Source organism: Xenopus tropicalis, chromosome 3 (assembly GCF_000004195.4).
Source record: "Xenopus tropicalis strain Nigerian chromosome 3, UCB_Xtro_10.0, whole genome shotgun sequence".
NCBI classification, from domain to species: domain Eukaryota; kingdom Metazoa; phylum Chordata; class Amphibia; order Anura; family Pipidae; genus Xenopus; species Xenopus tropicalis.
The window spans coordinates 59,938,537-59,949,874 of record NC_030679.2 but is presented as its reverse complement, the minus strand read 5'-3'; the positions used below and the strand labels follow the sequence as shown (position 1 = coordinate 59,949,874).

Sequence of the window (11,338 nt, the reverse complement as noted above, 5' to 3'; positions counted from 1 at the left end):
GAAAAAGTCGCAAAATGTTCGTTTTCCAATCCGAATTTTTCTCATTCGGATTCGTGAATTAGTAAATCAGCCCCTATGTATGACCAGCACTACTTGAGTAGCAGATTGGCAACCTATGCAACTCAAAAATAGAGGTCAAATGAAGCAGCAATAAGTGTTACACTGAAAATCTCCTGCCCAGGTCAGGAACAATGGCATATCTAGAATAAGCAGGCAATACTTGTTAGAGATTGTTTTTCCACAGGGACACCATTATGTCATAAACCTTTGGGCAATTTTGCCCCCTTTTTATTACTGCATGTTATGCACCCACTTGTAAGCTCTATTGGTTAGGGACTTCCATTCTAATGTGCCTCTTATCACATGACACCTATATCTGTGTATTCCTACTTATCCATTTATTATAAAGCATGCCCCCCTATGTGTGCTTTTCTACACTGTAAAACTGAACAGTGCTGCATATCCTAGTAGCGACATATAAAGTTATATTTACTACCTCATTGTCAAAAATGTTTGAACACTGTGCAAAATGTAACTACAGAGAAAATGGGATGATTTACAAATCATTTAAACACTTTATTTAATTGTAAATAGTACAAAGATTAAAAATGTTGAAACTGAAAAAAAAAATTCTGAAAAGTATATTCTTTTGCATTTGATGCCAGCAGCATGTTACAAAAAAGGGGCAACAAAGGACTGCAAAAGTTGTGTAATCCTAAAAAGAGCATCCCAGAGAGGCTGGGTGGGTCTCAGAAGTAAAAATGTGGTGGGGTGCACCACACTGTGAAACACTTACTGGGCAAATATTGCAGCAATTTAAGAATAGCATTCCTCAATGTAAAATTGCAAATAATTTGGGGATTTCATTATCTAGGGTACATAATATCATTCAAAGATTTAGAAAATCTGGAGAAATCTTAATCAGTTGGGCACGTCTCTCCCACCCATAATTTGTACTGCATATATCCGCCAGGGCCGGAACTAGGGGTTGGCAGAAGAGGCAGCTGCCTAGGGCGCAACGATTGGGGGACGCCAGGCAGGAGCCTCTCCTGCCTACCCCTAGTCTACAATCAGTTGTGCGTCGCGTCGCTATGCATCGCGCATCACCGCCCCGCCCCCCTCAAACTACGCATGTGCATCAAACAACAGAGGGGGGGGTGGAGTTCGCGGTGCAGGGGCGAGGTGGCCGACCGGGTTGCCTAGGGCACCCGGTCGGCTCGGCCCGCCCCTGATATCCCCTCCGCTAGCCAGCACCATCACATTTTCCTAAAGCAAATAGCAGCTTTCACCAGGTGGCCATTTTTCCTGATACATAATCAGATACATTCAAATCTGCGAACAGCATACACACACAGACCCTTATTCAGCTTACATTTCATCAACAATACAGGCTCACACAGGCAGAACTGTCTCTGATAAAAGTTCTGCTTTGTTTGAGCTGAGCTCAGAAGAGAAAGTTAGGAGAAAAAAACTGAAGCAGACAGCTAGAGCTGAGTTTCCATGGGGACCAGCAATGCCATCTCTTTACTGGCTGCTAGACTGGGGACATGTTTAGTAATCTGAGCATAGAACAACTGAGAATGCTCACAAGCCAACAGCCAAAGCAAATTCCTGTGTGTTAAAGGAGGAGAAGTGTGGCAGATATTTAAAAATTTCAAAGAGGCTGTTCACTGATTAAATTTGTGTGTGGGGGGTTTACATGTCTCTATGTTCCTATTCTCTCTGCATGGAAAGCATTCAGTGACAGCATTTGGTGCATCTGCGCATGTGCGGCAATCTGTGGCTTCAGGAGAACGCATGTGCATGTGCAGAGATGTTACTAAGAATTGATCATGTTCAGGTACTGCTACCCCCATCAGCAATATCGTTTTGAGAATAACTTCCGGAATTTTATGTTAATCACACGCCTCCGTATAATCACGTGACAAGGCTCCTACGGAAAGGGGATTCCAAGCTGCTTTAGATTTAGTCCGTGACGTAACTCGGACGGGTAAATCTCGCGAGGCTACGACTAAGAACGAACTGTAAAAAGCGGTGCCTACAGTGAGGGCCTAATTTCTAGTGGGAGCTCGCCATGTCCGGCCCCGTGGTACGAGCAATGTCCCCCAGAGAAGAGGGAGAACTGGAGGACGGAGAAATAAGTGATGACAGCGTTAGACCTGACAGCCCTGTACATGTCAGGCACAGACCGAGCACTCTCGCCTATTCTCACCAGCACCGTCCCCGCCCGCAGAGGCTGCCCCACGGCTACAGGCCCAAGGAGCAATACCGGCCCCCGCTCCGAGTTCAACAGCAGCAGCAAGCAGACAGCAACCAGAGGCTTTCCTTTTGGGAACGCAGCCACGATACATTGGGTCGCTTCCGCTCTCGGGGCTGGGCAGGTCGTGCCCGAGGTGGACGGTTCTGGGATCGGGGCTGGAGAGACAGAGTGGCGAAACCTAGTGGGCAAAGGCCAAGTAGCAGTTCTAGCTGGGGAGATCCGTCTCCGAGAAAGTGTATCCTTCATGTAGTGACATGTTCTCCTAATTGATATCTTTGTACCAGCCGGGATATCAGTTAGTTGTTCATTTAAACTTCTTTTAACGTTTCATTTGCTGGTGCACAATGCCAGCCGGTGAAAGGTGTATCAGTAGATGCTAGTTCCTAATAGGGAAAAAAATGTCATGTCTTAATGTGATCTCTGGGACCTTTGGGCACTGGGGACTAGTGATGTGTGGTGCTTTGTAAGTTTTTCGGGACCCCACTCATCACTACTAGGAACTAGTAGATCCTGACTGTCCCTGTTTAATAAGTATATCATTAGATGAGTAAGGGAAAAGGCGCTCCTGTTTCCAATCATTAATGGTTATACCATGTATGGCCACTGCTATGGTATCCATTGATTAGGCCTGCAGGTCTACTGATCAAAATCTACCAGTATACACCTATTAAAAACACCCTTATTAATTCTGAACACCGTAATTAATTGAGACTTTTGTTTTAGTATGTTTTGCCTATTTAAATTTAAAAAAAGTCCATCATGTCTTTATTTGCCATTATTACTGAAGCAAATCTGCAAGCTCAGACCACTGGGGATTTGTTGGGTAGATGATGAAATAAAGAGAAAATTTAACTATTAACCTTAGTTTAATCATAACCTGTAATACATTTTTTTTAGCAAGTGTATTCCCTTAGCCTTGTAAGCAGTGGACTGATCCTTTAGGGAAGTATAACACTTGGTGTTTTCTTGCCTCCATATCTTTAAAAATAAATAAATAAATCTTGTTTTCTACTCCAAAATTCAATCAATGTGTGCACTGGCAGATTGATTCTATGTCTCTCAGGACGTACTCAAGATTGGGTTGAATTGTGACACTGCTGTTCAGTGTGAAAATCAAACTGGGTAAATAAGCTATGTAAAATAAAAAATGTCATTTCAATATAGTCAGTCAGACAAAAATGTAATGTGTAAAGGCTGGAGTGATTGGATGTCTAACACACTAGCCAGAACTTGTTTGCAGCTCTCTAACCTGTTAAAGGAACACTATTTCCCCAAAATGAATACTTAACCAACAGATAGTTAATATTATGTTAAGTGACCTATTAAAGAATCCTCAAACTGGAATATATATATATATCCGTAAATATTGCCCCTTGATCCACCATTCAGTGATGGGCTATGTGCTCCCTAAGAGATCACATGACCGGAAAGAATGCAGCTTTAACTGTAACGGGAAGAAGTGGGGAAGGAAAAGGCAGAACTCTAGAACTCTGTCTATTAATTGGCTGATGTGGCCTAACATCTATATGTGCACTGTGAATCCCAGAAGGCAGCTTTTGATTCTTAAAATTGCAATTTTCTCTTTAGGAGTACCCAATAGCACATACTACTAAAGTATATTTTTATAAAAATGGTTTATTTAGATGAGGCAGGGTTTTACATACGAGCTTGTTTATGCAATATATTTTTATAGAGACCTACATTGTTTGGTAACTGACTTTTAAAGGAAAACTATACCCCCAATCACTGACTTAAGGGGAAGTGGGGCATAATACATTGTCTTTGCATGAGCTTTAGAATTTTGCCATAAAAGTATTTACCCGATGCTTTAACATTTCCTGTCTGATCTCCATTGTTCCTCTATGAGGGGGCTGCCATATTTGTGCAGCAGGAGTCTGTTAGCATTAGAAGCTATAACTGACAGGCTGAGAAGGGACAGTCAGGTTGGCAAAACAGTCCGGTTAAGGAACTTCAAGTAACAATAACTTACAAAAGCAGCCCTCTCTGAAAAATTATCAACATGACCTATAGGTAACTAGATAGCTAGGTAATAGGTAGTTTTTTCATATTAGTATCACTTTAAAGCCGCTGACTAACACAGAGGTTAGAGAGCTGAAAGCAGGAAGTAGTGTTCTGGCTATTATGTTAGACTTCCCTCTCCAGCCTTTATAGATTACATTTTTGCCTAAATAACCATATTAGAAACATTATTGATTTTGCACTGCCAATCTATTTTTTACACTGAATTGTTTCTTTAAATGTGTTATTACTTATTTTGTTACCAACTTATTGTTCTAAGTATTCTTGCACTTATAAAGCACATTTCTGCATTGTCCTGAATCGGTGATTGCTTATTTTTTTTATACATAAATAGCTGTTTTCTTAACAAAATGTTTAAGCTAAAAATACTATAAGATCACCTAATAGGAAAACTGGTCATATATCCAGAAATGAGAACTCTGAAGAAGAAAGTTTTGAAGATCTCTTATTAAAATACAAACAGATAAAACTTGAGCTTGAATCAATTAACAAAGATGAGAAACTAGCTCTGAGTTTAAAAGAAGAAATTGTTACCGGTGAAGATAATGCGGTTGAAAACACTGTGGAGCCTCTTGTGCAATTAGAGAAAAATACTGCTGAGAATTCTGAAGCCATAGCTCCTAAAGATAAGCCCCCAGTGAAGACTTTTCAGGCCTTTGAAATTAAACCTCTTAGACAGAAACTGAAACTGGTTACAGAGCAAAAGAAACAAAAAGTTGTTGAAGAAACAGTTGAGTCTGGAATCACGAATGATATCACTAGACCCAGTCAAGGTAGTACCTTTTTTTTTCATTTTATAACTAGCACAGAGTGCAATATTATCCGCACCATATTTTTTCAGGTTCAGCTTTCAGTATGAGTACATTCAGTCTGATCGTTAAAAGTACTTACATGTTTGGGTTGATAGCCACATACATGGCTGTATTGATCTTAGCCATCCTTCATCAAAGCTGAACCAGATAACTACCATGAATGTACCAAATGTGGTGACCACGTGCCAAAATAAGCTGTGAGATCAGGAGCAGCCTATTATACAGAGGCTTCTCAGTGGACTGCTGATTTGTTTTGATTGTGCTATATAAGTCAGGAAGTAGAATGTGACTTAACTTTCAGTTTTAGATTTTGCCCTGTTTAGAGCAGGAAATAACAAAAGCACTTTAAGTATTGTCCCTTTAAGTCAATGAAAATGCTTCCCTGTTTCTCTTTTCAGATTCTTCTGCCGTAGAACTAACACTTTCCTGTGATAGCAAGATTTCAAAAGAACCAAAGGTATATGTTTAAGATATAATTTCCTTTTCCATATTCGGAAAATAAAATCATGTGTACTAAAATCTAATTTACCTGCTGCCACTGGCAAAATTGAGTGATGTACCTTCTACTTTAACACATATCAATTAAGAAGTGTTCTTGGAAGTTTCCCATGCCTGTCTCTTTCCATCTTTAGTGTTTAATTAGTGTGCTTATATGTATGTTGCAGATATAGTGGAGCTTTATACTGCTTCTCTACAAGGGCACATACAATTATAATAATATTGTGCACTAATACTGCTTGCTGATTTTGTCAAAACCTGGCAGCGTTGTTATTCTTAAGGGTTAAAAATTCAAATAAACTCATTTCCACAAATGTGACATTTACTAAAAAGTCTGAACTAAAAAAAGTTGCAGAAAGGTGTTTTTTTTTTTTGTTTTTTTCAAATTGTGACACAGAAACCTCCTACTTTTTTTTGAATTGTCGCACAAAAAACTGAGAGGAATCCTTTACTAAAGGGAAGAGACGTCTGCCATTGACCTTAATTGATTTAGATTTTTATCCATTTGGTCGTGTAATAAATCTCAAAAAGTTGCCGTTTTTTTCTGATTGTTTAAAAAATGGCCCCTGCGTGTCTTAAGTTTGACTGTCCAGAGGTTATGTTTACTGTTTATTTTTTTCATGGTTTGTTAATGCTGTAATTTGCAGTTACCGTATATACTCGAGTATAAGCCAATCCGAATATAAGCCGAGGTACCTAAGAAAACTGGAAAAACTTGTTGACTCGAGTATAAGCCTAGGGTGGTAAATGAAGCCGCTATTGCTAAGTTTCAATAATCAAATAATTAATAAAGGACACTTAGAATTACCTCTTGTGAACTCCTCAAAAACATATAATGTTGGCAGCTGAAGGTTTAAAAATGTTAAGACTCTTGGTATCCCCTTAATGGTGTGGAGTTATGCTGGCCATACATAGATGAACAGTGTCTGCCAAATCAGTGGCCTCACCAATTGATATTTGTAAAAAGGTCAGGTACCTTTTGGAAGTTAATTAAGTCCCGTAGGCCAATGACTGCATTGAGCTTTTGGTGTAGTCTTTTCCCAACAGTTCTTATTAAGCACTATTGTGATCTGATCTTTAGTGTGGGGCCAAATGATTCTGTCAGTCAAGTTTGGTTAAACACCTGGTTGGTCAAACTGTGCAGAAAAAAGATGCACACTCACAAATCTGGCATCCTCACTGGCCACATCGTTAAGGTTGCTGTGCTGCCTGGAGGTTCTGTGACTGCAAGCGCTCCAATAAACTTCCGTGCACACGAACGTGCTGTGACTGCAAGCGCTCCAATAAACTTCTGTGCGCACGAACTGCTGTGACTGCAAGCGCTCCAATGAACTTCCGTGCGCACAAACTTGCTGTGACTGCAAGCGCTCGCATGGTTACACACGCGGCCCTGGACACTCAAGTTGGAGCGCTTGCAGTCACAGCACGTTTGTGTGCACAGAAGTTTATTGGAGCGCTTGCAGTCACAGAAACCTCCAGGCAGCACAGCCACCTTAACGATGTGGCCAGTGGGGATGCCAGATTTGTGAGCGTGCATCTTTTTTTGGTGGGTGCGGGTGGGCGATCACGGTTACACACGCGGCTCTGGACACTCACGGGGGGATGGGGTGCATATACCGACTCGAGTATAAGCCGAGGTTGAGTTTTTCAGCACATTTTTCGTGCTAAAAATCTCGGCTTATACTCGAGTATATACGGTAGTTATAAAATATGATAGAAATTTTATGATGCACTGCAAATGTTTAAGATAGAGCTGAGCTCAATGAATTGTGCTACTGTAAATTCTAAAGCTTGCTATAAATATGGATAGTTGTGCAGTTTTCTCACTTTTACTATATAATACAAATTTATCATTTTGCAGAAACCTGTGGAGGAGGAGGAAGAGTTATCAGAGCTACATTTGCGATTACTTGCTTTACAGTCTGCAAGTAAAAAATGGCAACAGAAAGAACAACTCGTTATGAAGGAAAGCAAGGAGAAGCTTACAAAGTCTAAAATAGAAATTCAAAAAGATAAGAATGTACCAAATTCTTTAACAAAGAAAATTAATAGTCCAGGTTATGCAGGTATGGAGACCATATTTTCTACGACATCCATATTGTAACACTGTTGTATAGATCTCTCTTAGTATAGCAAAAATTGTATAGTTTTATACATTCTAAGTCTTGTGTTAATTGTCCCTCTGTCTCTAAAGCTAAACAGGAGATTCGAAGGCAGAGGACAAAAGCATGGAAAAAGTTGCAGCAACAGAAGGATGAAGAGCGACGCAAAGTGGAGGAGGAGGAAAGAAAAAAACAAGCTGAGGAGGAGGAACGTAAAAAGAGAGAAGAAGAAATTCGAAAGATTAGAGATTTGTCAAATCAAGAAGAACAATATAATCGTTTCATGAAGCTTGTGGGAGACAAAGCCCGACGTAGCAAAGTGAGTAATAGCCACAGTTAAAAGAATTATACTAAATAGAATATAGTTTTTATCTAAATGCTCTTGGCATTTGGAAGCAATTAGCAGAATAGTGATAAAACTGGAGAGTAAGAATGAGGTTTTTTAAAAAGTGGAGATGATTGATGGGGTTCAGTATTTCTATAACCATTAACTAGAGGACAGGCGCCATTGGCACATTTCTACCAGGAAGTGGGACATTTTAAGTTTGGCTCCCTCATATGTCTCCTATGAGACCCACTGTAGGAATCCGGGCTAACTAATTTTTCCTATCCTGTTCAGCATCACCATGTTGCTCTTCAGGATTATGGCTTATGACATATTTTGATTGCTTCTGCTTGGTGGTGATCAAAATCTGCAGGAAAATGCCAAATTGGCAGCAGTGACAAGCTCCCCAAGTAGCTTTTTTCATAAATAAGCACCTGCTTGGGTGCTACCCATTAAATTCATTGCGTAGTACCCTGCAATCATTATTGGTGTTTTAATAGGTGCTACTTGTAGCCATCAAAATATATTATGCAGGCATAGGTAAGCTTTGGTGCTGTATATAACTTGGAACTGTATCCCAACATTTCCATACACAGATGTGACTGAGCATTATAGTTTTGCAGCAATATGCTATGTCTGCTTTAACCTTTAGAGTTTAAAAATTATTAATTTATTTTATTCAGTCTTTAGATGCAGATCAAAGGCGACCTGAAAAGCAGTGTGCAGAGAGTGCCGGAGGAATCTATCAGTATGATAACTATGAGGAAGTTGCAATGGACACAGATAGCGAACCAAATTCTCCAGGTAAGTTATTGCTTCAAAGTTTAACATGGGGCTTTTGAGTGTCAACTTTAGGTCAAGGCCTTCCTTGCCCATCAAACTATTGCATGTTTAGTAGTGAATATAAAAAATTAATAAGCTCACCAAGGTGTACAGTTTGGTAGGTACAAACTGCTTCTTCATGAAACAATAAGTTTATTAAAAATAGAATTATTTAAGATCATAAATACAGAAATAACCCCCACTGATATTTGAGTATATATTCAATAAATTGTATTGATTGATGGAACTTTTAGATTAAAGTAATTGACATAATTTGCAATGATTCCTGTTAATTGTCATGTCAAGACATTAAGGGCCAGTAATTCCCTTTGATCAACATTCAATAAATAGGTCTTATGCTAGACAGACTTTTTACCTCTTGTTTTAATCATAAAAAATGTGTTTTTGTTCTATCTTGAGCTTAACAGTGACACTACTTCATGTTTGGTCCTTGTAAGGTGTTTCCATGATTAAATCAATAAGCAAAAATATGTTCAGCACAAGCCCTATTTATTAAACTCATGTTGAACAAGGAAGAATACTGCCCCTTTTTTTTTTTTTTTTTTTTTTTTTTTTTTTTTTTTACTCATCTGACCTTTTGATTTTAAAACAGACTCATCACCTGGACGACTTCCATATGATAGTGATCATGTTATTGGATCTGTCCCATCAGTATTGTGTATAACCGAACAATTTCCTTCTGGAATATTGGTAAGTTTGACATTTATGATATATTAATATAAATAATTTAGAAGACACAGATTTGAGTTACAGACACAGACCTCAAAAAACATTTATGAAGAGTTCCAGGAGCATGTTCAAATCTGGCCATACACTGCAGAACACTCAATTAGGCAATACTTGTCTTCAGAATTGCTGAATGACTGGATCTGAACCTTTTGATGGCTAGTTGCATAATAAACCCAATCACTCGGTGCCATGTATTGTGTTGAACACATACAGTCAAATTGGATTTACAAACCTCAAGTTTTGCTTCTGGTCACATTTCCGAGAAAATAATAGTTGGAATATCAGTAAATTTTAGTTTTGTATTCCAATAGGTATTGAGCTACCCTTCTTATACTCTGATCAGAGCTCTGCCCACCAAGCTTTAAGCTTAAGACTGCTCCTAGGCCCTCCTGAACTTAAGTCTTTTTGAATACCCAGAATGTCGGCGAACATAACTAAGCACTTTCTGTGCACTTCTGTATTCAATTAATGAACTGTAACAAATCAGACCTTTGCAGGCTGTACAAAGGCCAGACTACAGCTTAAACTCTTTCTGAAGTCCTTGCCCTAAAGTAAGGTAAGCAGAAAGACATTAAAATATCATAAGAGAAATCTGTGACCGAAGAACAGCATATAAGTGTGTCTGTGTAAGCAGACTTTTACAAGACCTTTAGCCTACAAGTCTGTTTTGTTCTTACAGCCTTATGAGTCAAAAAGCATATTTCAGGAAGGTGCAATTTTCAGTGGGTCTTCTGAAATTTCTGTGCCACCACCTCCACTCCCACCAGAAGAACCTGAGCAGCCCCCAAAACCTCCTTTTGCAGATGAAGAGGAGGAGGAAGAGATGCTGCTACGCGAGGAACTGCTAAAGTCTTTAGCAACTAAAAGGGCTTACAGACCAGAGGTAATTTGAATTTTGAGACCTACTGTATTATCAGTTATAGAGTTATCTGTTAGGTGGGACATTTACAGCCTATACAGTATATATCTTTAAATATAAGATTTAATGGAAGATCAACTAGAGCAAGTTCACATAAGTCTAAAGTTATCAAACAGGGTCCACATAAAACCCCAAAGCTTTCATATTGGTTAAAAAATAAGTCTTCAGCATCCTGATCAATTTGTGTGGAGTTCTTTAGACAGTCACTGTGTGTAGGTAATGAAGCATCTAAGATCATGTTGGTTCTGTCAAGGCTCTTTGCCAGAGTCTCTTAATTTTCTTTCAGAACCCTGAACTGGGCTGTCTCGAGGGAAAAGCAACATGAGTTCTCCAGCCAGTTTCTTGACCCTCATCTTCTTTTTATTTCTGGCTTTATATTTTTTTGTTTTCTTTCATTCTGTGCTTGTTCTCTATTTTTGTACATGAAAGGGTAGTGTTCTGACCATTGGCCAACAGGTGCAGAGTAAAGGGCCCACATTATTTGATTATTGGCTGTTAACTGGATAGATTCATATCCCTGTAGAACAACATGGGAGGCAAGTAGGTTAAATTGGGGAGGAAATGAGGATGCAACGGTTATTAATTTTTTGAATGAGAATTGCAAAAGTTTAATAGATGTTTGAGCACATTGAAATATGAAAATTTGTAAATATAAAAAAAAAAAACCTGTCCGGTTTCTTCAATTCCCTATTGCAGCATTTGTTTCTCTTCATTCTCTTTTCATGCAGAAGTTTTCATTGACAAATCCATTGTGTCCTATAGGGGTGAGGGCTTTTTTTCCTAGCACATGTATTAGAGCTAACTCTAAAT

The 11,338-nt window shown here is 39.0% G+C and overlaps 1 protein-coding gene across 1 annotated transcript in view; it reads left to right on the top strand.

The window, feature by feature from the left end:
* Positions 1 to 1,834: 1,834 nt before the first annotated feature.
* Positions 1,835 to 11,338, top strand: part of zfc3h1 (zinc finger, C3H1-type containing) — a 47,271-nt gene continuing 37,767 nt past the window's right edge. The window contains exons 1-8 of the mRNA XM_004912949.4: positions 1,835 to 2,495; positions 4,660 to 5,073; positions 5,511 to 5,569; positions 7,472 to 7,676; positions 7,805 to 8,031; positions 8,721 to 8,841; positions 9,473 to 9,570; positions 10,289 to 10,492. Of these exons, the coding sequence (XP_004913006.2) occupies positions 2,075 to 2,495; positions 4,660 to 5,073; positions 5,511 to 5,569; positions 7,472 to 7,676; positions 7,805 to 8,031; positions 8,721 to 8,841; positions 9,473 to 9,570; positions 10,289 to 10,492 (1,749 nt within the window). The 5' untranslated portion in view covers positions 1,835 to 2,074. The remainder of the gene's footprint in view (positions 2,496 to 4,659; positions 5,074 to 5,510; positions 5,570 to 7,471; positions 7,677 to 7,804; positions 8,032 to 8,720; positions 8,842 to 9,472; positions 9,571 to 10,288; positions 10,493 to 11,338) is intronic.